The 27,776-nt window shown below is 33.1% G+C and overlaps 1 protein-coding gene across 1 annotated transcript in view; it reads right to left on the bottom strand.

The window, feature by feature from the left end:
• Nucleotides 1–27,776, bottom strand: part of LOC135319951 (saccharopine dehydrogenase-like oxidoreductase) — a 98,324-nt gene that overhangs the window by 45,825 nt on the left and 24,723 nt on the right. The window contains exons 5-8 of the mRNA XM_064482292.1: nt 18,017–18,101; nt 17,143–17,224; nt 4,804–4,844; nt 138–258 (exon numbers count right to left, since the gene is read on the bottom strand). Coding sequence (XP_064338362.1) covers nt 18,090–18,101 — 12 coding nt within the window. The 3' untranslated portion in view covers nt 138–258; nt 4,804–4,844; nt 17,143–17,224; nt 18,017–18,089. The remainder of the gene's footprint in view (nt 1–137; nt 259–4,803; nt 4,845–17,142; nt 17,225–18,016; nt 18,102–27,776) is intronic.

The raw sequence follows: 27,776 nt of genomic DNA, 5'->3' as shown, positions 1-27,776 counted from the left end.
CCTGCCAGGAGCCCAATTTCTAACACATCTGTGTAACTAATAAACTGCCTTCAGGATAAAGCAGCTAGTACACAATGTCTGCATCACTGACAAGTGGCAAAACTCTCTTGTCTTAATGATTAAAAATGTTTTCTCACTTCTTCCTTGCAGGAAAAATCCAGATCCTCTTGAGGTGTTTGGTCACTTCATTTGGAAAGCAGATGAAATGAACACCTAGATGCTACTTTTTCATTGCTGTTGTTTAAGTTGCTGTATAAACTGTTAGGGAATAAAAGTTGTTAGGGGATAGTAATCCAAAACAATAACAACAACAAAACCTAAGATATAGTCCATAGACTTCTATTTTAAACTACACTTTATCACTACTTAAAAGGGAACCAACACAGATTACATAGTGAAAAAATAAATTAATGGGAGAAAATATTTTTTCAAATACTAATTGTTTCAAACTTTTATCTCAGTTGGAAAGAATGAAGTATTAATGAGCTTTTAATCTCCATAAGGGTAAACTAAATTTATGCAGAGTAATCTCTGATCCCTAGCCACAGCTTACACTTTGTAATCTCAGCTAGTTGTCCAGAAGTCTCGGTGTGGGAGGTTGGATGCTTATTGTAAATTCATTACTAAAAATGTAAAAAATGATTTGAAGCTTTTCTACTTATAGTGGGTAAATCATATCATTTTCATATACAAAAGAATAGGTTAAAAAAAGATGTTTGGCAAAATACAGCAATCAAGGTAACTGAAAATTTGCTTCTTGGTAAGCACAATAAAAACAGTTACAACTTCAGATTAGTAGCCTGTTCAAAGCTATTTTACCCATAAAAGTAAATTTATTTTAAATTTGAAAAAAATATCAAGTTAATTGAAGTATAAATACTGAGTGACTATTATGAACCTAACTGGGCAGTTTATAGCTCTGCATGTGCAAACAAAATAGTTACTTTTTAAATGCCATTTACAATGTCGATACATAATGATCCATGCTGATAACATGGACTTTCTTCATTGAATATAAGTAAAATTTCAAATGTATGTGGGAAAAAAAGTGAAAAGCAAGCAGATAACATGGGACAAATTAATGAACACTTTATTAATTTCAATATTCTCTTTTAATCTTAAAATAAGCAGATACTTTGGGTTTTCTATTGGCATTGCACCAAACTTTCATTTTAAATTATGAGCTTTATTTTTAATATAATAATCTATGTTCTTTTTTGGCATATAAAGGCTTTCATCTCAACTGAACAGCTTCTTTTATTTACTCTATAAGAATGTACTCACAAATTAAATTAGGAAGCTTGATGGCTTCTAATTTTACCCATACTGGATAAAGCCAAAGTCCTGATAAGCAAATATGGGACTGTAATTTGGTCCCTCAATATTCACACCTAGAAACATACTGAAAGTTACACTGCTTGCCCCAAAATATTCAGCTATGTGGAGGCAAAATTCAATCCAACATCTGATCACAGTGAAAACTTGCTCTCTTTCCCAGAAACCTCTCTGCTTCTTCTGTTTTTAATGGGATATTCCTGTCCCTGTAACTCCAGTAGTGTAGCAGTTATCAGTGTGAGTTCTTTCTGAGATATAAAGACCTTGATAGGATCCCAGCTGTACCATTTATCTGCTGCATTACTTTACAGAACTTATTTCCCTCAGTTTCCTCACTAATAAAACAGTAATAATGACTGCCTCTCAGATTGTTGGGAAGATTAAAATTGCATAGTGCCGGTATTCAGCACAATGGCTATCACATATTATAAACACAATAATGCTAGCTGTAACTAGTCTCATTTATGTGTCTTTGGCAAATCATTCTACCTCACACTAGACTTTGATGTCCTCATTAATAAACTAAATTAGTGAAATGTTCTCTTCCATAAGTTTTTTATTTTTCTGTAAAAATAATGGCAATAATGTTATTATAATCAAGTAAATTAAAATTTGGTAAGTTTTATTAAATTGTATTCAGTGCAAAACAATCTGTCTTATATAGGACAGAATCTTACATTACAAACTGAACTTGGACTTTGAACAGAACACTGGAACAGAAATTGGCTTAGCTATTTTTGTAAGTATTATATAATACATTCCATAAGAGACATAATCACACCCCAATATGTAATTATGTTATCTGAAGTTAATGTGTAGTTAATAGAGATGACAGGAACCAGAGACATGGAGGCCCTATTCAAAACCTAAAGACATCAAACATTTGATGGAAAACAACATACAACATAGAACAGTATGACTATCATTAGATGGTGTATTAATTACTTGGCATAAAAAGGCTCTGTCTTGTGATCCTTGTTCCAGCCAGATTGTAAAGATGCTTTTCTGGAAGGTACTGGACAAGCTCCTACCTTAAGATCTTTGCACATGCAGTTCTCTGCCTAAACATATCTCAGTCCCTCATTTCCTTCATGTCTTTGATGAAAATAAAGCTCTGAAGGTCCTTCTCTGCTCATTTTATTTAAAATGTAAACTCCTTCCCCAGCTGAGGCAATCCTTACTCCCTTTCCTCCTTCAACACCTTCACCTCTTTTAAAATCTTTTTAAAAATTGATAGCATTTATCACTACTTAATACAGCACATGTTTTTATTATTTATTTTGTTTATTGCCTATTTCCTTCCATTAGAATGTAATTTTTAAAGAAATTTTTAATTGCTTTTTATTTCCACTTTTGTAAAGTAGTACTTAAAACAATGCCTAGCATATAATAGACATTCAGTAAACTTGTTGAAGGAGTAAATTAAGTACCTCTGAAATTTTACAAAACAAGAAAATTGATTGAAACACAATCTCTAAGCAGCAGAGCTAGATGGCTATCATTCAAACAGGGAAGAGAAATATACTTTCCACTTTGTATATTCTTTTTATAACTTTTGAATGAACACATTAATTGTATGCATTCACATTTAAATATAAATATTTTAGACAGAAATGATGTTTTTAGAGACTCTAAATATTGAATATGATGAAGAGAAGTGAGTTGACTGACCACAGATTACAGACTACAATCTCCCATTTGCTTCTTTAGATGACCACTAGATTTTTCTGAATGTTTATTATAATATAAATTTATTTCATTCATTTTTATGATTTCTATCTTTTGTAAGTGGCTGTTACTCAAACAGTAAGCATAAAGGAAACTGTTTACTCTTTTGGGTCATCAAAAAAAAATCACTTACTGTGTAATTTCATCTACATGGTTTTGCAGATTTTTTTGATGTAAACAAGTTCAGTTGTTATTCCCCAAGTGAGTTGGGAAAATAAGCTTCTGTTCACACCTAAATTTTTTAACCTAAATTAAGTTCTCCCTCATACTAAGAAAACATCTCTTTCAATTAGATCCAGGCCACCAGCTACAAGAAATATCAAGTTCATGTCAAATGTATCAAAAGTATTGCAGCGGGAACTCAAAGTCTTTTCCTGAATCTCTCTGAAGTGTCACTTCAATACAGTTGCTACTAGTCACATGCAGCTTTTTAAATTAAAATAAATTAAAATATTCAAGTCTCAGTTGCACTAGCCACATTCCAAGTACTCAGCAGCCACATGTAGATAATGACCACCATTGAGGACAGCACAGATAAAAAATATTTTAATATTTTCATCACTTACAGCACTGCAAGAATGGATTTGTCCTGCCCTACCTGAGGTTAAGGCAAAAAAGACGGCATAAATCTAGAGATTATAAGCACATCAAACACATATGGTAATGGCTTTTTCATGGTAAGAAGTATTCTTTTAAAACATGCCCTGATCATTCTTTGGTCAAATAGAGGACAACAGCATGCAGGAATGTGTTTGTACATATTATACTTACTAGGTTTTCAATAAACGTACATTGAAAAAGTAGCTAATCACTACTTCATGGCTGCTTATCATGTGCAAAACACTATTTGAGACCTTTGCAAGAATATTATTATATATATTATATCATTATACATAGTCTACTATTATATATATGTACATAAATAAATTCTACCAGAAATTAATATTATATAAGTCATTTCTGTTCTCTGTTTTTAAGCCATCACTTGAGAAAACTGTTGAATCAGAATTATATGGCTCAATATCATTGCATAACTATTTAAAATGAAAGAATTCTATATGTAGATTATAATTCAGGGCACACAAATGTTAGTGAAATAGAAGTATTCTGGTCATACCAGATCCTTTGACTTCTTCCTATGTAAGAACCTTCTTAAAAGGCTCCAGTACTACTCCCTCTCAGATTTTTCACTCCCATTCCTCCTTTAGAGTTTAGATCAACTTTCATCCTCTCATAAAGCAAACACTTCCACCCCTTGTAGGCTCAATGAGGCCCCATGTAACATTCTTTCATAGTACTGTTGACACAGCCTCATATTTAAGTTTGTACTCAAATATTTAATTTCCTTACTTGATTAAAAGCCGATCCTTTCCACTAAAGAATGAGCTTTGTCAAGGCTGGGACTATGGCTATTTTTATTCACCTGTATCTCTGACACTTGTACATGATGTATGACCAGTTAATTTAAAAAATAAATTAATGCTACCCATGCTTCTTCATGAGTCATCTCCTTCCAAACTTCTGGCTTACTGAAATTCACTTAAATGTGATAATAGTTTAAGTGGGTGGGAGGGAAAAGAGACCACTTCTTTTGGATCAATTCCTTAAATGCTTCTCTTCCTCACAGCAGATTTTGATCTCCTTCTGTTTAAAGATTAACACCACACTGTCAACATGGTATAGTGGAAAGTATAAAAACATAGGCGTGAGAACACTTCTGTTCTCCCTTATGTTACTTACCCACTGCATTGACCCCAGGAACTGAGCTTCTTTTTCCTAATCTGTGAAATAGGAATAGAACCACCAGTCTCAGTTTACTCAGATATACCCAGTTTTGTGAGGGCCATATGATACAAATTGTGTAAAAACATTTTTTGAAATCCAAATTATTATGCAAAACTTGGTAAGGCACTTAAGCTTTTGAGTGCTATGGTTCTTATGTTTTCCTCACTGCCAAATTTAATTTTTTCCACTTTAACTAGATTTCTTTTCTTCTGCCTGCCAACACTGAGAGTGTTTCCCCCTCCTTTCCTGCTGTATTTGGTTCTCCATCTGTCTACCATCCCATTTTTGTTCTCCCTTTTACTGCCAATTCACCACATTTTTTTCTTATCAGGTAACTTACCTGTAAAGCCCTGCAGTCTGGCCTCTTTCTCTATCAGTTTACAAAACTGTTCTCAAATGGATGCTCCATGCCATAGCCTATGGCCATTTCACCATGTTGGTTCTACCTAAACCCTAACTCATGCATTCAGCAGTTTCTTCCAATTGCTACACACTCTAAAACAGTGGTTATATAGTTAGTCTACATTCCTATTTCAGTATTACTTTGGAAGAGTTTCCAAATTCCTATTTAAAATCCACATAAAAATAACTGGACAGTTCTCTCCTGTATAAAATTAAATATATGTTTGTTTGACAACAAATTATCAAGTAAATAACCAGTTCAGTTAAGATATTTTTTGAGTCACAAGAATGATGTAAGTAAATCGCTGGTTTTGTTTGCTAGCAAAAAGGTCACTATCATCACCACTAACAACAACAAAAACTGACCAAGTTGTAATTCTTAAAAATTAAGATAAAATCAGCATCAACTCATCCTTCCCAGAGCAAACTTCCTCTCCCATAGATGTGGGTCAAACGTAAAATGATGCATACTCAACTGATAAATGTGTACATGCAAAATATATAAATATTTTTCCCTTAGAAGTGGAATGTGTGCAGGTGTGTGTGTGTGAGTGGGTAACTGTACCTCTATCTTTGTGGTCTTTAAGTAGGTTAGTCACTGGTTAAAAAAATACTTACTGGCCTTCTACTCCACATCAGTCACCATTCAATATGTTTCTATCTTCTACTGAACTAAAACATATGAAGTCACCTCAGTAGCGCTTATGTGTTTGGATAGACAATAAATAAGTAAATATATAGAATTTAAACACAAATATTTACATAAAATTATCATAATTGCTATGAGCAGATGTAATGATAGAAAACATCATGGGATAGGGACTTAAGGGTCACATGAGTGGGAAACCAGTGATGAGGCTGTTTGAGTAGACCAGCTGCAAGGTGGGGATGGTATGGTGCAGAATGATGGCAGAAAATGTGGAGACTGACTGACCTATTTGTGATATAGTTCAGAAGTGAAAGCAATGTATTTCCAGTAGGACTAAAATATGGGGTAGAGGAAAAATAAGAATTAAGGATGATTTGTGGTTTCTAATTTGAATTTCTGTGTGGCAGGGACCCCAAATATTAAGATGAACAGGCACAGGTATGGATTGGAGATTAGTAAAATTTCTCTTTTAAATATTTCAAGATGACTAAAATAATCAACTGAAAAATCTCACAGATTAGTTAAATACATGATTTTAGAGCAAGGGTTGGGAAACTTGTTTTATAAAGGGACAGCAAGTAGATAATTCTGGCTCTCTATTGCAACTGCTCAACACTGCTCTTGTAGCAATAAAAAGAGCCATAGAAAATACCTAAACAAATGAACATGCCTGGATTCCAATAAAATTTTATCTTTGGACACTTGTCAACTTAAGGAAAAATGTACAAAATGAGAGGAATGAGTTTAAGTTTTATTCAGGGATCTTATTAAGTAAGGACTATAGCTCAGGAGATAGCTGCTTAGTAGCTCTGAGGAAACTGCTCTAAAAAGGTGGAGAGAAGCCAATTTATATATCACTTTTGGCTGAGAAATACTTACTTACAGTCAAGCATACATTCTTGGTAAAAGATTGCTATTCACAAAGAACAGGTATCTCAGGTTAATGACTTTAGCACTTTTCTATGTATGAGAAGATGCAAGAATGTGGGGTCATTAAAATTCTTTCTGAAATATACATCTATCTAAGGGACCTGCTTATTCAAAGCACAGGTGCTTCACCCTGTTTTTCATCCTGAATTCCTCTCAGGTTACACTGTGGGTGGGCAACTGGAGTGGCTGATGACTTAACCTTTGTAGAACTAGGTGGTGAGCAACACTTTGCTTCTTTTTTGTTTACATACTGTAACTTGAATTTTATATAGTTTTATGTCATGAAATGTTATTCATATTTAGATTTTTTCTAAACATTTAAACATATAAAAACCACATCACATCTGGGCAAAAACAGACTTTGGGTTATATTTGACCTATGGGCTATAGTTTTCCAACTCATCTTTTAGGCAGAGAATAGTTCCAGTCTGAAGAAAGCAGACAGTAATTAAAATCATAAAAAAACTGAAACTGCATAAGAAGTGTAGGATAATATAAAATATGATTCAGATATAAGGCCTGGGAAACTCTAAGAGTTAAAGATTATATAGGAGATAGTGTGAGGAAGACTGAAAAGGAGCATGCTAAGCAGTAGAAAGAAACCAAAGAGAATATTGTACCATGATCTTGAGAAAGAAAAAGGCAGTGCTGATAGCCATCAGATGGAAGCTGGCCTGGCACAGAGCTAGGCCATGGTGTTTTCCAGTTGAACATGAACAACTTCAACACCAGCTTGAGATGAGGTCACTATGTAACCATGATGCCGTGAAAGGAAAACAAGAGGACTCTGACTGCAGACAAACACAAGAACACTATGAAAACTACAAATATTTCCAAACTTCCCAACTCCCAACTAATAAGAGTGACAGCTGCTCCTTCACAATTATAGCTTTAGTCTCATCCTGTTATTTCTACCTATAAAGTAAAAATTAAGATGAACAGCTATAGAATCTAGTTGCTTCCTCAAAGCACTCAGTCTAGAACAGATTCTGTTCCTTGAACCTTCCTCCAAATCAAATAATACAAGCCCAAAACCTATAACAAGAGCTTCTTGGCACACTCTAAGATGCCTCACAGTTTCCTATGGAATATAGTCTCCTTCCTGCACCAGGTATCCAGAAGTCCAATTTGTTCAACTACAAGTGGTCTTTGACTGGTGGGCCTCAACAAAAAGAATGTCTCTAAAAAGGACTTTTACCTGTATCAAATGCTGATGAGAAGTCAAATAAGATGGGGACTGAAAAGTGATTAGTGGGTTTGTTTACATGAAAATAGCTGGTGTGTTTAACAACAACAAAAACAGTCCATTTGAGTGGTTGAAGCAAATGTCAGACTGTACAGGGACCTTGCATAAACGCTGCATACAAAAATGAAAACAGCATTTACAGACAAGTCTGCAAGTACGTGAATTTGATGTGAAGAGCAAAAATGGATTCACTTCACCAGCGACTATTCTTATCTGTTCTAATTGTAGTCTGTTACTTAATTTCTACTCCTAAAATTCTTTATAGGTGTTGCTTAGCATGCACTGAATTAAAGATCTGTAGTGAAATCTCTTTTGATGATGAGATTTCAAGAATTTCTATCCTAAGAATGGCACAAAGTAACTAGAATGATTTTAAGTGGGAAATATTTCAGCAATTGTACATTTCACAGGGAAATATTTCTGCAATATCAAAAGATTTTCATGGGGGAAAAATAAATGTAATTATTTTTCAATTAGTCTAAAATATTTTCATGGGTAAAATAATTCATTTATCTGGAAGTCCCAGATAAAAATCACAACAGTGTAATATATATTATTCACATAATCAAAATATCAACATAGTTGTTTTTCATGTAAAAAGTAAATTCTAGTCTTAGGAATCTGAATCTATTAAAAATAATTTTGCTTCTTTTGGTTTTTCTTTGATGTTCAATATTAGAGAATACGATTCTGCCATGCAATCTCTTTTCCAGTAACCAGGGTAGAATATTGTGGCTTATTTAAAAAAAAAAAAAAAAAAAGGGAGTAAATGGTTTTAAGATTCAAACTGAGCTCTCACTTTTTTTAGTACACATTTACAATTCTTTCTGTTATAATTCAGCCTATTTCTTTTTTGTCTAACATAGTTAAAATATCATTGCTAGTCATCACACCTATGGCTACAGGCTTAGGCAGGAATACTTCTGCTGTGTTTCACATCTTCAAAGCAGGGCCTCAGTCTCTTTTTAGATGCATATTAATAAGATAGAATCAACTGAAGAAATTTAAAGAGCTCTAAGAATTTTTATCCTCAGTTTTAGATTTCCTCACCACCTCTTCCATACAGCTTCTATTCCAAGGAAAAAAACTTATGACATATTCCACCATAATATGAAGCATAGGATTGATGCACTCCACAGAAGAGACTTCTAGAATGCAGAATCTCCTCCTCTGTTGGTAAGCCCTCCTCACAAGTCAGCTGCTCTGGAACACGTTAGACCTGGAAATGCTTCTCAACCACACCTAATGGTGGTGGCAATCCTTCTGTTCTACAAAATGAAGGAAATCTATTCCTTAGGATATTGGTAGACTCTACATTTATTTCCTCTTTTTTTTTTTAACTGTTTCTTATTCTTTTTCATATTTTCCTGTATTCTCCTTTAAGTTTCATATCCAGACTATACCATGCCCAGTTAAGTCAGACTCTCTAGGGGGTGAAATGTAAACAACAGCATTCAAGAATCCTTTTGGGAAGTTCCCTAAGTTATTCAAATATGCAGCCAAGACTGGGAACCTCTGGTTAAGGTCATTGTTGATTACTGTAATCTCTTTAAATACTATTTACTGAATCCCTACTCCTATGTACCATTTACAAAGTATATCTTCACAACATCCCTGGAAGACAATGTTTTATTAAATACATTTTATTGGTAAAGAAATGAAACTCCAAAGTTAAGTACTTGCAAAGACCATCAAGAGTGGCTGGACAGAGCCAGGATGCAATCCAGTGCCCTCTCCACTTACCCAGCTGCTTTATGGAAGGAATATAAAACTTTTTGTATGTTCTCTTTTATTTTTGCTTTGCTTTTGTTTTAGTAAGATATAACCAACATAGAACATATTAGTTTCAGGTGAACAACAAAATGATTTGATATTCATATACACCACAAAATGATCACAGTAAGTCTAGTTACCTTCTGTCACCATACAAAGTTACAAAATTTTTTCTAGTGATGAGAACTTTCAAGACTTAGTCTCTTAGCAACTTTTAAATATGCAACACAATTTTATTGACATAAGTGGTCATGCTGTACATTACATCCCCAGGACTTATTTATTTTGTAACTACAAGTTTGTAACTCTTAACTCCCATCTCCAAATCCATCTACCTCTCAACACCCTTGCACTCTGGCAACTACCAATCTAGCCTCTGTATCTGTTAGTTTGGTTTTTTTGTTCATGTTTTGTTTTATAGATTACACATTTAAGTGAAATCATGTCTCTCTCTATCTGAATTATTTAAGTTGGCATAATGCCCTGAAGATCTATCCATGCTGTCACAAATGGCAAGGTTTTATTCTTCTTTATGACCTCGTAGTATCCCATCATAAATATAGCTTGGCTACTGTAAATAATGCTGCAGTCAACATAAGGGCACATATACCTTTCTGAGTTAACATTTTCCTATTTTTCAGATGAATTCCCAGTAGTGGAATTGCTGGATCATTTGGTAGTTCTACTTTTAATTTTTTAAAGAATTTCCATACTGCATTCCACAGTCACTGTAACAGTTTACATTCCCACCAACAATGCACAAGGGTTTCCTTTTTTTCCATGTTTTCTCCAACACTTGTTATTTCTTGTTCTTTTGATAATAACTGTTCTGCCAAGTGTGAAATGACACCTCATTGTGGTTTTGATTTGCATTTCCCTGATGATTAATGATAATATCTTTTCCTGTTCTTGTTAGACATCTGTATTGTCTTCTTTGGAAAACTGTCTATTCAGATCCTCTGCCAATTTTTAAATTGGATTGCTTGTTCTTTTTGTTATCAAGCTGTATGCATTTTTTATATATTTTGGATATTAACTTCTTATCAATTATGTGACTTGCAAATATCTTCTCCCATTCAGTAGATTGCCTTTTCATTTTGTTGATGGCTTCCTTTGCTGTGCAGAAGCTTTTTAATTTGATGTGATCTCAATTGCATATTTCTGCCTCTGTTGCCCTACCTTTGGAATCAGAATCAAAAAGTAAGTCACCAAAACCAATGTCAATGAGTTTACCCGCTATGTTTTCTTCTAGGAGTTGTATGGTTTCTGGTCCTACATTCAAGTCTTTAATCTATTTTGAGTAAATTTTTGTTCATGGTGAAAGAGAACAGTCTGATTTCATTCTGTTCCATGTGGCTGTCCAGTTTTCCCAAATCCATGTATTGAAGAGACTGTCATTTTTCCATTGTATATTCTTGCCTTGTTTGCACACTTTAATTAATCATATATATGTGGCTTTCTTTTGGGGCTCTCTATTCTCTATTCTATTCCATTGATCTATATGTCTCTTTTTATGTCTCTACATACTGTCTAGACAGCTACATCTTTGAAATATAGTGTGAAATCAGGTACTGTGATATCCCCAGCTTTGCTCTTTTTTCTCAAGATGGCTTTGACTATTCCACTAGTGGTTTTATGGGACCCTAAAGAGTGGTTCCATAAAAATTCTAGGACTTATCTGTGAAAAATGACATTGGAATTTTTACAGGGATTACACTGAATCTGTAGATTGCTTTGGGTAAAATGGACTTTTAACCATATTAATCACTCCAATTCATGAGCACAATATCTTTCCATTTATTTGTGTCATCTTCAATTTATTTCACCAATATCTTACAGTTTTCAGTGCACAGGACTTCACCTCCTTGGTTAAATTTATTCATAGATATTATTCTTTTTGATGTAATTGTGAATAGGGTTGTTTTCTTAATTCTTTTTTCCAATAGTTTGTTGTTGTTATATAAAAACACAACAGATAGTTGTATATTGATTTTGTATTCTGCAACTTTACTGAATTTTTTAATTAGCTTTGACAGTTTTTGTGGTGAAGTTTTTAGGGTTTTCTATATATAAAATCATGCTGTCTGCAAATAACGATGGTTTTACTTTGTCATTTCCAAATTGGCTGCCTTTTCTTTTTCTTGCCTAGCTGTTCTGGACAGCATTTCCAATATTACATTGAGTAACAGTGGCAAGAGCAGGAATCCTTGTCTTGTTCCTGATCTTAGAGGGAAAGCTTTCAACTTTCCACTGTTGAGTATGATGTTAGCTATGGGCTTGTCACATATGATTTTTATTATGTTGATGTATGTTCTGTCTATAACCACTTTATTGAGAGTTTTTTAAAATCATGAATAGGTCCTGAATTTTCTCAAATGCTTTTTCTGCATCTATTCAGGAGATAGTATGACTTAACCTTCATTTGTTTTTTTGTTTTGTTTTGTTTTGTTTTTAACATTTTTTATTGAATTATAATCATTTTACAATGTTGTGTCAAATTCCAGTGTAGGGCACAATTTTTCAGTTATACATGGACATATATACATATTCCTTGTCACATTTTTTTCCCTGTGAGCTACCATAAGATCTTGTATATATTTCCCTGCACTATACAGTTTAATCTTGTTTATCTAGTCTACATTTTGAAATCCCAGTCTATCCCTTCCCACCCCCTTAACCTTCACTTGTTAATGTGGTGTATCACACTGAATTATTTGCAAATGCTGAACCATCCTTGTGTGCCTGAGTACATCCCACTTGATCATGGTGTATGATCCATTTAATGTACTGTTGAATTTGGTTTGTTAATATTCTGTTGAGGATTTCTGCACTTACGTTTATTAGAGATATGGACATATAATTGTTTTGTGTGAGGTGTAATTGTCTCATTTTGGTATCAGGGAAATGCTGGTCTTTTAAAATTAATTTGGAAGCATTCTTTTCTCTTCAGTTTTCCGGAAGATTTTGAGAAGGATAACACTAAATCATCCTTGAATCTTTTGCAGGATTTACCAGTAAAGCTGTCTGGTCCTGGATTTTTTTTTATTGTTAGGAGGTTTCTGACTAATTTAATCTACCTATTAGTAAATTGGTCTACTCAAAGTTCCTATATCTTCATGGTTCAGTTTTGAAAGATTGTGTTTTCTAGAAATTTATCTATTTCTCATAGATTGTCCAATTTATTGGTGTATAATTGTTCACAGTAGTATCTTATAATCTTTTGTATTTCTTTGATATCAGTTGTAAATTCTCCTCTTTCAATTGTGATTATTACTAATTTGAAGTAAGTCTAGCTAAAGGTTTGCCAATCTTGTTTATCTTTTCAAAGTCCAGTTCTTAGTTTCATTGGTCTTTTCTATTGTCTTATTGGTCTCTGTTTTATTTATTTCCACTCTGATCTTTTTAATTTCCTCTTTCTAGTAACTTTGGGCTTTGTTCTCCCCCCCACCCAGGCTTTAGGGGTGAAGTTAGATTCTTTCTTTGAGATTTTCCTTGTTTTTTGATGTATGCGTCCATCACTGTGAACTTTCCCCTTAGAACTGTTTTTGCTGCATCTCATATATTTTGTTATGTTGTATGTCCATTTTCAGTTTTCTGAAGGTATTTTTTTATTTATCTATTGATTTCTTTGTTCATCCATTGGCTGTTTAGTAGCTTGTTGCTTAATCTCCACATATCTGTGAATTTTTCTGTTTCCTTCTTGTAGTTGATTTCTAGTTTCATACTACTGTAGTCAGTAAAGATGCTTGATATAATTTGAATCTTCTTAAAATTACTGAGACTTGTTTTGTGACCTAACATATGATCTGTCTTAGAGTTCCATGTCCTCTTTAAGGTTCAGGTTTTCTTATATTTCCATGTCTTGTTCACCTTACATCCCTTAAATCCCCACACTCCATCAAAGCCTTCCACTCATTTACTCTTCAGAATGCAACTCCACATCACCAAGCTCAAAACCTTCCTTTTACTTCTTAGAGTAAAGCACACTTGCATAACAACTTGTACTTAATTTATACTTATCATTTTAAGCTATGAAAATCTGACTGACTTCTCTGTCTACCTCAGCTACCTGTGTGATTTTTCAGGCTGTAAATGGGTAACAGTTGTCTCTGAATCTCCAAGGACTAACAATCAATAAATATTTGTCAAATATACAGCAGTTTGGCAAAACCACTGTCTCATATTTAAAGGTAGAGACATTCTAAAATCTTTGATTTCTTAAGAATTATTCTGCTATGAATCCACATATTTTTCAATTATCTATATGAGAGTTAAAAAATGTGAGTGTGTATTTGTATATATACATATAAACAATTACAAGTGTGTGTAGTTATTTATTGTTTAGTATTTCTTAACATCCAAAAACATGTTTGAATCACTAGATTTTGTTAGATTTTTAAGTGTGAAAACATAGTCTTGACTCTATGAGTTAGATTCCTGCTATCAAGGACTGCAGAACTGGGCCACTGAGAGAGATTTGTAAACTATTTTGAAGTAGGCAGCAAATTCAGGGTCCCTCCAATCTAATAACAGTGTAGGTATCTACTCACCACACTTGGTAATTCTATAGAGCTCTGTTTATGATTATGTCACTAAATACATTTCCCTAAAGATTTGCTCCTAATGCATCAGGCAATTGCATGCAAGCAGGCTCCATGAATGTTTAGCTAATGTACATCAACTTATAAACATTCCTTCTTCCGCCCACTTTCGACTCAGCCTTTTGTGAGGCTGATACTAGCATCCTCCTTCAAATAGTGTCAGATTGCATGGTGACTCTGTGACGGACAAACAAGTTTGCATACTGAGACCCACACATCTATTTTCCCCTCTAGTTTCATATTCTACTATTGGAATCCAAGTCTCTAGAGATGAGGTATATTCTATTTTCCCTTCTTTTTTGATTAGGGTGATAGGCAATATGTAAGATTCAGATCCTCACTTGCCATTGCAGCTTCTAAAATACTTCCCACATTAAATTACAAAGTAAAACAAATAGCTTTCTATCCTCAAGAAGTAAATATGTGAGCCTTAACATGCAGCTTGCAGGCCACACAAAGTCATTACATAGTGGATTTTACTCAAACATAATTGCTTCCAAACTCAAGCTGCTAGTTAGAAGATACAATACTTAGCATCCCTCAAGAATATGCTTTAAACAAACAATCCTTAAAATAAGCAAAGTAAATAAAGATGTATTTCATCATAGGGTGGCTTCAAAATGAATGGAGCCATTGTTCACCATGCAATTCATGAAACTGATGCCTTAAATACTGATTTCCTAATCACTGTCATTGGGAGGCATTCTGTTTTTTTTTTTTCCTGTTATAAATTCAACTTAAAGCAGAGTAAGAAGGTTTTAGCAAGAAAATTTTACATCTGTTTATGTGTGAAATTAAAACCACAAGAATAGAAAGGAAGAAAAAATAACCGAGGGGGTTTTCAAAACATTTAAAACTCCATCATGCATAAATGGAGCTCATCAAAGAAAGTAATTTCCCTGCAGAAAACACTCCATCTTCTGTCTTATGTAAGTTATCAACACGAATATTTTATTCTCAATGAAACTGCCTTTTCCCCTTTGTGTTTCACAGTTTTCATTTGGTGTCTCAAGTAAATAAACTTCCTTCCTTCCATCCCACTCCATTATTCAGGTCAGTTGCAATTAAATTTACCTCTTGCCTGGTGTTAAAGGTAATTATAGATCAAGCTTTACTAATTCTATATTATTCATTCTTAGCTCTATTGTATTTTGAAGTCTAGAAACACTAACCTCTGGAATTAATCCACAATAAACACAAAACCATTTTTTTCAAGGTGGAGTATAATATCTTAGGTATCTATGACATTAGAACATTTATCTCAGCTTAGATTCAGTCTTGATCCAAATGATGGAATAAAGTTTCCATGGAATGACAACTCTAGTAAGTGCAATTTACTATACCCAGTCCACTCAGAATAACTGGTTGTAGTATATTAGATATCTTTTATCCACATTAACCACAAAGGTTATAATCATTGGATCTGTTTATACTAATTTTTCACCTGTTTGCACTGCCTCCGTACCTAATAGTTTAAATAATTGAGTCATTTACTAAATCTTTTTGCTCTTCCTATACCTTGAATAATTACTGTGTGAAGTATGGAATATCAAAGAAGTATAATTTGTAGATATATAAAAATAATGTATTATTGTTTACAAATTACTGATGAATGCTTGTTTGAAAACTAAAAGAAATACAGTTATTACTCTTATTTTTCATGATTCTAAGAAACTGAACTCAGAATTTTAATGTAGACTATAAATATATTCATACTCTTAAGCTTTTGAATAGTAACATTTAAGTTCACTCACTATGTTTCCAAATGCTTGGCAAAATAAAAAGTTGTCAATTAGACTTTTCTTCCTTTGGTTCAGTTGAGAAATAATTTAGTAAAACTTTCAATCTCTCAAGTCCTTATAATTTATAAGCAGGAACGTTTTTCACATTGGTGATAATTACCTTATATACTAGACCAGAACATTCAGATCCTCACACAACCATTTAACATCTCACTTGCATCGCTGAAGAGAGTGTTCATAATTCATTTGATATTTTAAAAATTACTCTGTTTATAATGGGTGCTGATAGGACCCAAGCTGAATATTTAGAAAATAATTCTCTTCAAATGAGCATAATGAAAATGGAAAGTACTACGCATTCATTACCTTCATATTTCTTGATTCTTATAACATCTTAAAACCAAAAGATGAAACATTAGAAAACAATAAATGGGAAAACATCAATCATATTTGATTTTGCTAGATTAGCTTACTTTTAAATAGGACAAGTAGTCAGTGATTATAAACCATGACAAAGCTCAGTTGTTGACAAATATGATTTTTACCTTCCTTCAGTCTCTAGTTTCAGTGTAGCATTGCCCTTTAAAAATGCAACAATAAATCAGCAACATTTCCTGCACTGTAATGCAAAAAATGACAAAAAACTACAGCATAACTCACATAAGAAGAATGTTATGCTAACACTTAAATCTTTCACTCAAGACAATAGAATTTAATTTTGAAGCAAGGCCGTTATTCATCCTTTCCATTAAGCACATTTCAAAAAAAGTGATTAAACTGCATTGTCTCTATTTTATCCTGATGACCTGCTATTTTTCTCACCACCTCTTAGCTGAATCATTCAAAATATAAACATAGGAGCAGCCAATGTGAAGAAGTAATTTTTATATGTAACTGAATTTTTCCTGTTATTTATAGACCTATTCAAAAAATTGTGACTATGAAACCCACCTTTATTCAATCTTCAAATGAAAGTTGTACACTGGAGATACATCAATTTAATTTTTCTCAGCATCTCATATCATGTGGTTTCCTTTAAGGATAAGAAGAGTGATTCATTAAAATGTTTAAAGTAGAATATTAACTGTCATTTAAAAACTTTATAAAAATTTTTGAATCACCAAAGTCACTTCAAATTAACTATAAAATTTATCATGTATAACAAGTTTTACTAAAACAAAATGGTTTTGAATACTAAGGTGTTCTCAACAAAAAATTAAAACATCTTAAACCTATGAGATTAATGGTATCTCTTATGACCCATATTTCATTAGGATAATTTTAATTTCATTTTCAAATTTCAAGTACATTTTCAGTGATACCATTTGATCAGACATAAAGGATTATAAAATCATCTAATACAATTAGTTTGATCCTTAGTTGGCCTACTAATAAGATATTTATGCAAATCTGTCTACTAATAAGGTACTCAACCATGATTTGTCAATTTAACTACATGTAGGTAAAATATTTTTATTTGAAATATTTCATAGCTGTCTTTAGACATATATGTTCACTGGGATCCAAACCTATTCTATGCATTCCCCATAAAAGAAAACAAACAAAAAAACCTATATAAATATTTGTTTTATCCCATTATCAAATGTTTCTCAATAGATTTTAGTTTGGGGAGTTTAAAATTATGTTCAGATGCAGAAATGAACTTACTCTTATTATTTGCTATATAGCTACAGCTGTTCACTCTGATATGTATATAATTTTAAATTTATCATCCTTTGTACATGAATATTATTATATTAATGTAGTCACACATATTTAATGGTTTTTTCATATGCATTCTATTTCACAAAATATAAATACTTACCTTAGGGAAGTTCAAGTGCACCTCAAGTTCTGAACTATACTTGTTGACACACAACAGTATAACAAATGAAGATTTACGGCAACTGCTAAAATAATTAAGCCCAAAACACACAGTCACATACACAGTTTCATGTAAATTATTTAGATAAAAGCAGCATAAGATTTTAAAGTTTTGAAAACCTGGTTATATATTTATAAATATACATATTTAGTTGTATACTTTGTAAAGTTCTATGTGGAAAGCAAACAAGTTACTCTGAAATAACTAAAATAATGTCACAAGCACTCGTGAAAACATAACAAATAAAATTCTTAAATGCAATATGCAATGGAGAGTTCTAATTGATAATATACAATAGGGTATACTTACTGTATTATTTATTACAAATAAAAGGTTTTTGTCCTCCCATTAAAAATTTACATTCTATGAGAAAGTAGTGTCACAAAAAGTAAGCCCAAGAATAAATTATGAGCCAAATAAGTGATGACCCAACTAAGTATATATACAACTTTACTTTGAGGAAATTTTTCAGAAATATTCCTCATATCCCCCAATACTAGTCACCAAATCTTCCTTTTCAATTGGAACAAAATTCATAATTGCCACAATTGCAAGTATCCCTTTGACAGAGCCAAGACACTAAATGTCATTTGATCATCTGCACAGTCAGCATAAAAAAACAAATGCCATTTATCTCATGGGAGAAACAAAGTAGATGATTTGGTACCTTCTGACCATCTAATGGGTTATCAGATTAATGTTACTTCTGAAACACATAAAGCAAACCAGGATAGAAAGTAGATAAGGAAAAAGATGGTTCCCAGAGGATATGAGGGCACAGATCAGAAAGAGGAGGGTCAGCTAAGAACTCTTTAATCCTTAAAGTGGTGCCAAGTCTAAGGGAGGGTATTGCCCTTTTAATGATGATAACAAGGGCTAATATTTTAACACTCTGTTTTTTTAAACAGTTGTCTCAGGGACTGCTGCCATCACATGTATAGACACTGTTGTCAAATGAATTAATTTTTACATATATGTAACCAAGCTTTGAACAGATATATACTTCAGTAATTAATCATATATTGAGCCAAGGAAACTAAATCAAAATACAATATTTCAGAGTAGAATTCTTAGACAACTTCAGTTCTCAAATATGATTTATTACCAAGAATATCTGGAGCACTTCTTGATGATAAAATTATTTCAAGAAAAATTCCCAAATATTTGCTCTTTTTTGCTTTCTTTCTATGAAAACAGGAAGAGGGAATGTAAGATTCTCTGCAGCTCAAGACTCTGGGGCTACACAACTACAGGGAGGAAAAAAAGGGAATCAGAGTGCAGGAAAGAAACATACAGTCAGGGTAAGGATACATCAAAAAAGAAGCAAAGTTCTGGGGCATAACCACCAAGGGAAAAATTTAAGGCCAGTTTCATGAGTCCATAACATGTGTGGTACACAGGGTCCCGTGGTTAGAAGGGCTCTACACTTGGCTTAATTTTCTACTGCCACCTTTGTGAAATTATTAATAATTTCTAATAAGGGGTCTATATTAGATTTTCCACTGGGTCCGATTCCCAGAATAGGCTGACAAAAAATGCATTTCCTTTAGAAAAGGAACAGACAAGTTGGAGAAGGGGAGTCTGAAGACCACCCTAGTAAGAGGTCTGGAAGCAACAGCAGGAAGCTTTCAGGAAAAGGGAGGAAGCTGTTTAGATACTAGGAAACAAAAGCAATGAGGGAGAATTGACTTGTAGGATTTCCTGAAAACAACTATTATAAAAATTATAATTAGATAAGTACTAGGGTTATGAATGGGTGATCAGATATTTACTGATTTTCCTCAAAAAAAAAAAAAGAGTCATGTAAAATACATCATTTCAAAAAAATGACAGATCTAATACTTTGCAGAAGCTACAAAGTAATATTATTAGAAACACCATCAATATCAGCAAGTAATGTTTTGTGAAATATAAAATATGTATATATAGTTACTTGATCAGTTTTTGACATTTAAAATCCTGAGTAAAGCTCCAAAAATGTAAAGTCTAATTCAAAATTTTAATGGAGTCATGAGGCAGAGCTTTTAGCTTTGTTTTGACTTTACATAAACAAAACATAACTGTAAAATTTCACTCAATTCTTTGCACACAGATTTCCTATATACACTCTACATTAATATTTGCTTTTTCTTCCTAAGCCCTAAGCCCTATAAAGCATCATCTCATAAAACAACAGCAGTTGCAGTATGTATCACGTCATAAAAATATTTCTATATAAATTTTAAAATCATGTACTTTGAGTACTACTCCTATTAACTTGGAATTATGAAGAACAAAAAGTAGATTAATACAAAGCAAAATTATGTATATGAACAACCTTTTTTCTTTAAATGACTGATTGCTTTAGTTTAAAAGAACCCTTTGCAACCTCAACAATTTTAAGATAGAAATTATCTCAAGCATCTTTACTGACTACAATTCCATGAAACTAGAAATCAACAACAGGGAAACAAAGGAGAAAAAATAAAAGCATGGAGATTAAACAATATGTTATTAAAAACCAATGGGTCAATGAGCAAATCAAAGTTGAAATTAAAATATACCTTTAGACAAATGAAAATGAAAGCACAACCACACAAAATTTATGGGACACAGCAAAGGCAGTGCTAATAGGGAAGTTTAAAGCGATGCAGGCCTTCCTCAAAAAAAGAATAATCTCAAATAAATAATCTACCCAACAGCTGAAAGAACTAGAAAAAGAAGAACAAAAAAACCCAAAGGCAGCAGAAGGAAGGAAATTATAAAGATCAGGGAGGAAATAAATAATATAGGTATTTAAAAAAAACACAGAAAAAGTCAATCAAACCAAAAGCTGGTTTTTGAAAAAGTAAATAAAATCAACAAACCTCTGGCCAAACTCAAAAAGAAGAAAAAAGAGAGAGCACAAATTAACAAAATAAGAAAGGAAAATGGAGAAATTTCAACAAATAAAATAGAAATAAAGAATATCATATGAGAATATTATGAAAAACTATATGGAAGCAAACTGGATAACCTAGAGGAGATGGACAAGTTTCTGGAAACATACTGTCCACCAAGACTGAATCAAGAAGAAACTGACAACTTGAACAATCCGATCAATAGAAATGAAATAGAAATAGCAATAAAAAACCTCCCTACAAATAAAAATCCAGGACCGGACAGCTTCATTGGGGAATTCTACCAAACATACAAAGAAGAACGCATACCAGTCCTTCTCAAACTCTTCCAGAAGATTGAAAAGGAGGGAATACTTCCAAACTCATTCTATGAAGCCACCATCACTCTGATACCAAAACCAGGCAAAGTCACTACCAAAAAAGAGAATTATAGGCCAATATCACTGATGAACATAGATGCCAAAACCCTCACCAAAACATCAGCAAATAGAATCCAACAGCACATAAAGAAGATGATACATCATTACCAAGTTGGGTTCATCCCAGGGACACAAGGATGGTTCAACATACGCAAATCAATCAATGTAATACATCACATCAACAAGAGAAAGGACAAAAACCACATGATCATCTCAATTGATGCAGAAAAAGCATTTGATAAATTTCAGCACCCATTTATGATAAAAATTCTCACCAAAGGGGGTATAGAGGGAACATATCTCAACATAATAAAAGCTATATATGACAAACATACAGCCAGCATAGTACTCAACAGTGAAAAACTTAAAAGTTTCCCACTAAAATCTGGGACAAGACAAGGATGCCCACTATCACCACTCCTATTCAACATAGTCTTGAATTCCTAGCCACAGCAATCAGGCAAGAAAGAAAAATAAAAGGGATCCAAATTGGAAAACAAGAGGTAAAAGTGTCACTATATGCAAATGGCATGATACTATATATAGAAAACCCTAAAAGGTCCACACTAAAACTATTAGAACTAATCGAAGAATTCAGCAAGGTAGCAGGTTACAAGATTAATGTTCAAAAATCAGTTACATTTCTTTACACTAATGATGAATCAACAGGAAAAGAAAGTAAAAAAATGGTCCCCTTTAAAATAGCACCAAAGTAATAAAATATCTAGGAGTAAATCTAACCAAGGAGGTGAAATACTTATACACAGAGAACTATAAACCATTGATGAAGGAAATTAAAGAAGATTTTAAAAAATGGAAAGATATCCCATGCTCCTGGATTGGAAGATCCATATTGTTAAAATGGTGACCCTGCCCAAGGCAATGTACAGATTGAATGCAATCCCTATCAAATTACCCAAGACATATTTCACAGAACTAGAACAAATCATAATAAAATTTATATGGAATTTCAAAAGACCTAGAATTGCCAAAGCATTACTGAAGAAAAAGAAAGGCTGGAGGAATAATTCTCCCAGACTTCAGACAACACTATAGAGGTACAGTCATCAAGACAGCATGGTATTGGTACAAAAACAGGCATATAGACCAATGGAACAGAACAGAGAACCCAGAAATGAACCCACAAACTTTTGGTCAACCAATCTTTGACAAAGGAGTCAGGAATATACAATAGAATAAAGACAGTCTCTTCAGCAAATGGTGTTGGGAAAACTGGACAGCAGCATGTAAATAAATGAAGCTAGAACACTCCCTTACACCATACACAAAAATAAACAGAATGGATTAAAGACTTAAACATAAGACAAGATACAATAAACCTCCTAGAAGAAAATATAGGTAAAACATTATCTGACATACATCTCAAAAATGTTCTCCTAGGGCAGTCTACTCAAGCAATAGAAAAAAAATCAAGAATAAAAAACGGGACCTAATGAAACTTACAAGCTTCTGCACAGCAACGGAAACCATAAGGAAAACAAAATGACAAACTATGGAATTGGAGAAAATTTTTGCAAATGATGAAACTGACAAAGACTTGATCTCCAGAATATATAAGCAGCTAATATGACTTAATAAGAAACAACCAAACAACCCGATCCAAAAATGGGCAAAAGAACTAAACAAGCAATTCTCCAAGGAAGAAATACAAATGATCAATAGGCACATGAAAAAAATGCTCAATATCACTAATTATCAGAGAAATGCAAATCAAAATTATGATGAGGTATCACCTCACACCAACCAGAATGGCCATTATTCAAAAGTCCACAAATGACAAATGCTGGAGAGTCTGTGGAGAAAGGGGAACCCACCCACACCACTGGTGGGAATGCAGTTTGGTGCAGCCACTGTGGAAAACAGTATGGAGATTCCTCAAATACTAGGAATAGACTTACCTTATGATCCAGGAATCCTGCTCCTGGGCATATACCCAGAAGGAACCCTACTTCAAAATGACACCTGCACCCCAATGTTCATAGCAGTACTATTTACAATACCCAAGACATGGAAACAGCCTAAATGTCCAACAACAGATGACTGGATAAAGAAGAAGTGGTATATTTATACAATGGAATACTCTTCAGCCATAAAAACTGACAACATAATGCCATCTGCAGCAACATGGATGCTCCTGGAGAATGTCATTCTAAGTGAAGTAAGCCAGAAAGAGAAAAAAAAAATGCCATATGAGATTGCTTATATGTGGAATCTAAAAAAAATAAAAAGAAAGAAACAGACTCATAGACATAGAATACACACTTGTGATTGCCAAGGAGGCAGGGGTTGGGAAGGGACAGACTGGGATTTCAAAATTTGTAGATACTGACATGTATATGTAGAATAGATAAACAAGATTATACTGTATAGCACAGGGAAATATATACAAGATGTTGTGGTAGCTCACAGCAAAGAAAAAAATGTGACAATGAATATATATTTGTTCATGTATAACTGAAAAATTGTGCTCTACACTGGAATTTGACACAACATTGTAGAAGGACTATAAGTCAATAAAAAAAAAGTTTAAAAAATAGAGACAAATGACCAAGAAACACAAGAAAAAAATTTATGAAAGGAAAGAAAATCATTGGTAAAGGCAAATATACTGTAAATATAGTAGAGCAATTGTAAAGCCAGTAGGAAAGTTACAGGACAAAGGTAGTAAAATCACTTATATCCATAGCAAGTAGTTAAGGGAGACACAAAATAAAAAGAAGTAAAATATGATTTGAAAACCATTAATGTGGAGTAGAGGGGGGAGTAAAAATACAGGGTTGTTGGATCATGTTTGAGTTTAAGAGATCAGCAACTTACAATTACCACAAATATATACAGGTTGCTATATGTAAGCCTCATGGAAACCCCAAACCAAAAATTTTCAATAGATACACACACAAAAAAAGAAGAGATCCAAACAAAACACTAAAGATGGTCATCAAATCACACAGGAAGAGAGCAAAAGAAGAAATAAACAAACAAAAACCCTACAAGAACAACCAGAAAACAATTAACAAACTGGCAATAAATAAATGGCTATCAATACTTACTTTAAAAGTAAATGGACTAAATACTCTAGTCAAGACAAGAATGGCTGAATGGATACATAAACAAGATGCAGATATATGCTGTCTACAAGACACTCACTTCAGATAAAAAGATACAGACTGAAAGTGAGGGAATGGAGAAAGGTATTCCATGTGAATGGAAATGAAAACTGAGTAGCAATACTTATGTCAGACAAAAGAGACTTTAAAACCAAGACTATAACAAGAGACAAAAGTGGATATTACTAATTATAAAGGGATCAATGCAACAGGAATATATAAAAATTGTAAATATACACATACCCAACATAGGAGCATCTAAATACGTAAAGTAAAAAAAAACAAGTAAAAAAAAATACATAAAGTAGATTTTAACAAACATAGAAAGAGAAATTAAGAGTAACATGATAGTAGGGGACTTTATCACCTCATTTATATCAATGAACAGATCACATAAGCAGGAAATCAATAAGGAAATACTGGCTTAAATGACATATTAGTTCAGATAAACTTAATAAATCTACACAAAGCATTCCATCCAAAAGTAGCAGAATATCCATTATTTTTGAGCACACATGGTCATTCTCCAGTATAGATAATATGCCAGGCCACAAAAATAGCCTCAGTAAATTAAAGACAATTGAAATCATATCAAGCATCTTTTCTGACCACAGTGAGACTAGAAATTGACTATAAGAAAAAAACTGCAAAAATCACAGAGAGGATAAACAGCATGCTACTAAACAACTAATGGCTCATTGAAGAAAAAGGATATCACAAAATGTCTGGAAACAAATAAAAATGGAAACACAACAATCCAAAATTTGTAGGATGTAGGAAAAGCAGTTCTAAGGGGGAGGTTTATAGCAATACAAGACTACCTCAGGAAACAAGGGGGAAACCCTATCTTCAAACTTAAAGGAACTGGAAAAACAAAAATAAAATCCAAAGTTGGTAGAAGGAAAGAAATAATAAGATCAGAGCAGAAATAAATGAACTAGAGACTACAACAATAGAAAAGATCAATGAACTGGTTCTTTGGATAGATAAATAAAACTGATAAACTTTTCACCAGACTCATCAAGAAAGAGTCCTCAGATAAATAAAATCAGAACTGAAAAAGAAATTACAACCAACACCACAGAAATACAAAGGATCATAAAAGATTACTACAATTATATGTGAATAAAGTAGACAACATATAATAGATGAATTTTTATAAATGTAAAATCTCTCAAGATGCAATCAGGAAAAAATAGAAATATGAACAGATTGGTTGCAAGGAATGAAACTGAAACCATAATTTAAAAAAAAATACCCAATAAACAAGAGTCCATACCAGATAGCTTCATAGGTAAATTATTCCAAATATTTAAAGAGGAGTTAATACCTATCCTTCTCAAACTTTTCCAAAAACAGCAGAAGAAATACTTCCAAACTTCCTAAATCATCCTGTTACAAAAACCAGTCAAAGATATCAGTCACACACACACACACACACAGAGGTAGTCACTGATGAACACAGATGTAAAACCTGACACCAAAACCAATCAAAGATATCACACACACATGACAAGCAAAGTCATTGATGAACACAGATGCAAAAATCCTCAACAAAATATTAGCAAACTGAATTGATCATAAACCATGGTCAAGTGGGATTTATCCTCCGTATGTAAAGATAATTCAATAACCACAAATTAATCATTGTGATACACCATCTCAACAGATACAGAAAAAGGTTTTGACAAAATTCAAAATCCACTTATGACAAAAAAAAAAACCTCTCCAAAATGTGGGTACACAGGGAGCATACTTCAACATAGCAAAGGCGATATATGATAAACCTAAAGCTAACATCATACTCAATGATGAAAAGCTGAAAGCATTTCCTCTAGATCTGGAACAAGACAAGATTGCCCACTCTTGCCACTTTTATTCAACATAGTATTTGAAGTCCTAGCCACAACAATCAGACAAGAAAAATAAATAAAAGGAATCTAAACTGGAAAGGAAGAAGTAAAACTGTCACTGTTTGCAGAGGTCATGATACTACATATAGAAAATCCTAACAATGTCACCAAAAAACTATTACAACTAATAAATGAATTCAGTACAGTTGCAGGATACAATACAAAGTTAATACACAGAAATCTGTTGTATATCTATGCATTAACAACTAACTATCAGAAAGAGAGATTAAGAAAACAATCTCATTTTCAATCATGTCAAAAGGAATAAAATACATGAGAATATCTAACCAAGGAGGTAAAAGACTTACACTCAAAAAATTATAACACACTGATGAAAGAAATTGAAGATGACACAAATGAAATACCATGCTCTTGGACTGGAAGAATTAATATTGTTAAAATGATCATACTACTACTCAAGGCAATCTACAGAGTCAATGAAATCTCTATCAAAACACCAATGGACTTTTCCCAGAATGAGATCAAATAACTCTTAAATTTGAGGTCAAAACAGAGAAGGACAAATATATGATATCACTTACATTCCCACCAGCAGTGTAGAGGGGTTCCCTTTTCTCCACACCTCTCCAGCATTCATTTGTAGACTTTTTGATGATGGCCATTCTGACAGGTGTAAGGTGATATCTCATTGTGGTTTCTATGATTTGTATTTCTCTAACAATTAGCAATGTTGAGCATCTTTTCATGTGCCTGCTGACCATCTGTATGTCTTCCTTGGAGAAATGTCTATTCAGATCTTCTGCCCATTTTTTGATTGGGTTGTTTGTTTTTTGATATGGAGTTGTATGAGCTACTTATATATTTTGCATATTAACCCCTTTTTGGTTACATTGTTTGCAAATATTTTCTCCCATTCCATACACTGTCTTTTCATTTTATCGATAGTTTCCTTTTCTGTGCCAAAGATTTTAAGTTTAATTTGGTTCCATTTTTTAATTTTTGCTTTTATTTCTTTTGCCTTGTGATACAGATCTAAGAAAATATTGCTACAATTTATACCGAAAATTGTTTTGGCTATGTTCTCTTGTAGGAGTTTCATGGTATCATGTCTTATATTTAGGTCTTTAAGCAATTTTGAGTTTATTTTGGTATATGATGTGAGGGAGTGTTCTGGTTTCATGATTTACATAAAGCTGTCCAGTTTCCCAATACCATTTGTGAAGAGACTGTCTTTTCTCCATTGTATATTCTTGCCTCCTTTGTCATAGACTAATTGATTGTATATTTGTGGTTTCATTTCTGGGCTCTCTATTCTGTTCACTGATCTATATGTCTGTTTTTGTGCCAATACCATGCTGTTTTGATAACTGTAGCTTTGTGGTATTGTCTGAAGTCTGGGA

Source organism: Camelus dromedarius, chromosome 35, assembly GCF_036321535.1.
Source record: "Camelus dromedarius isolate mCamDro1 chromosome 35, mCamDro1.pat, whole genome shotgun sequence".
In the NCBI taxonomy this organism is placed as follows: Eukaryota; Metazoa; Chordata; class Mammalia; order Artiodactyla; family Camelidae; genus Camelus; species Camelus dromedarius.
This window is presented reverse-complemented; position numbering and strand designations above follow the sequence as displayed.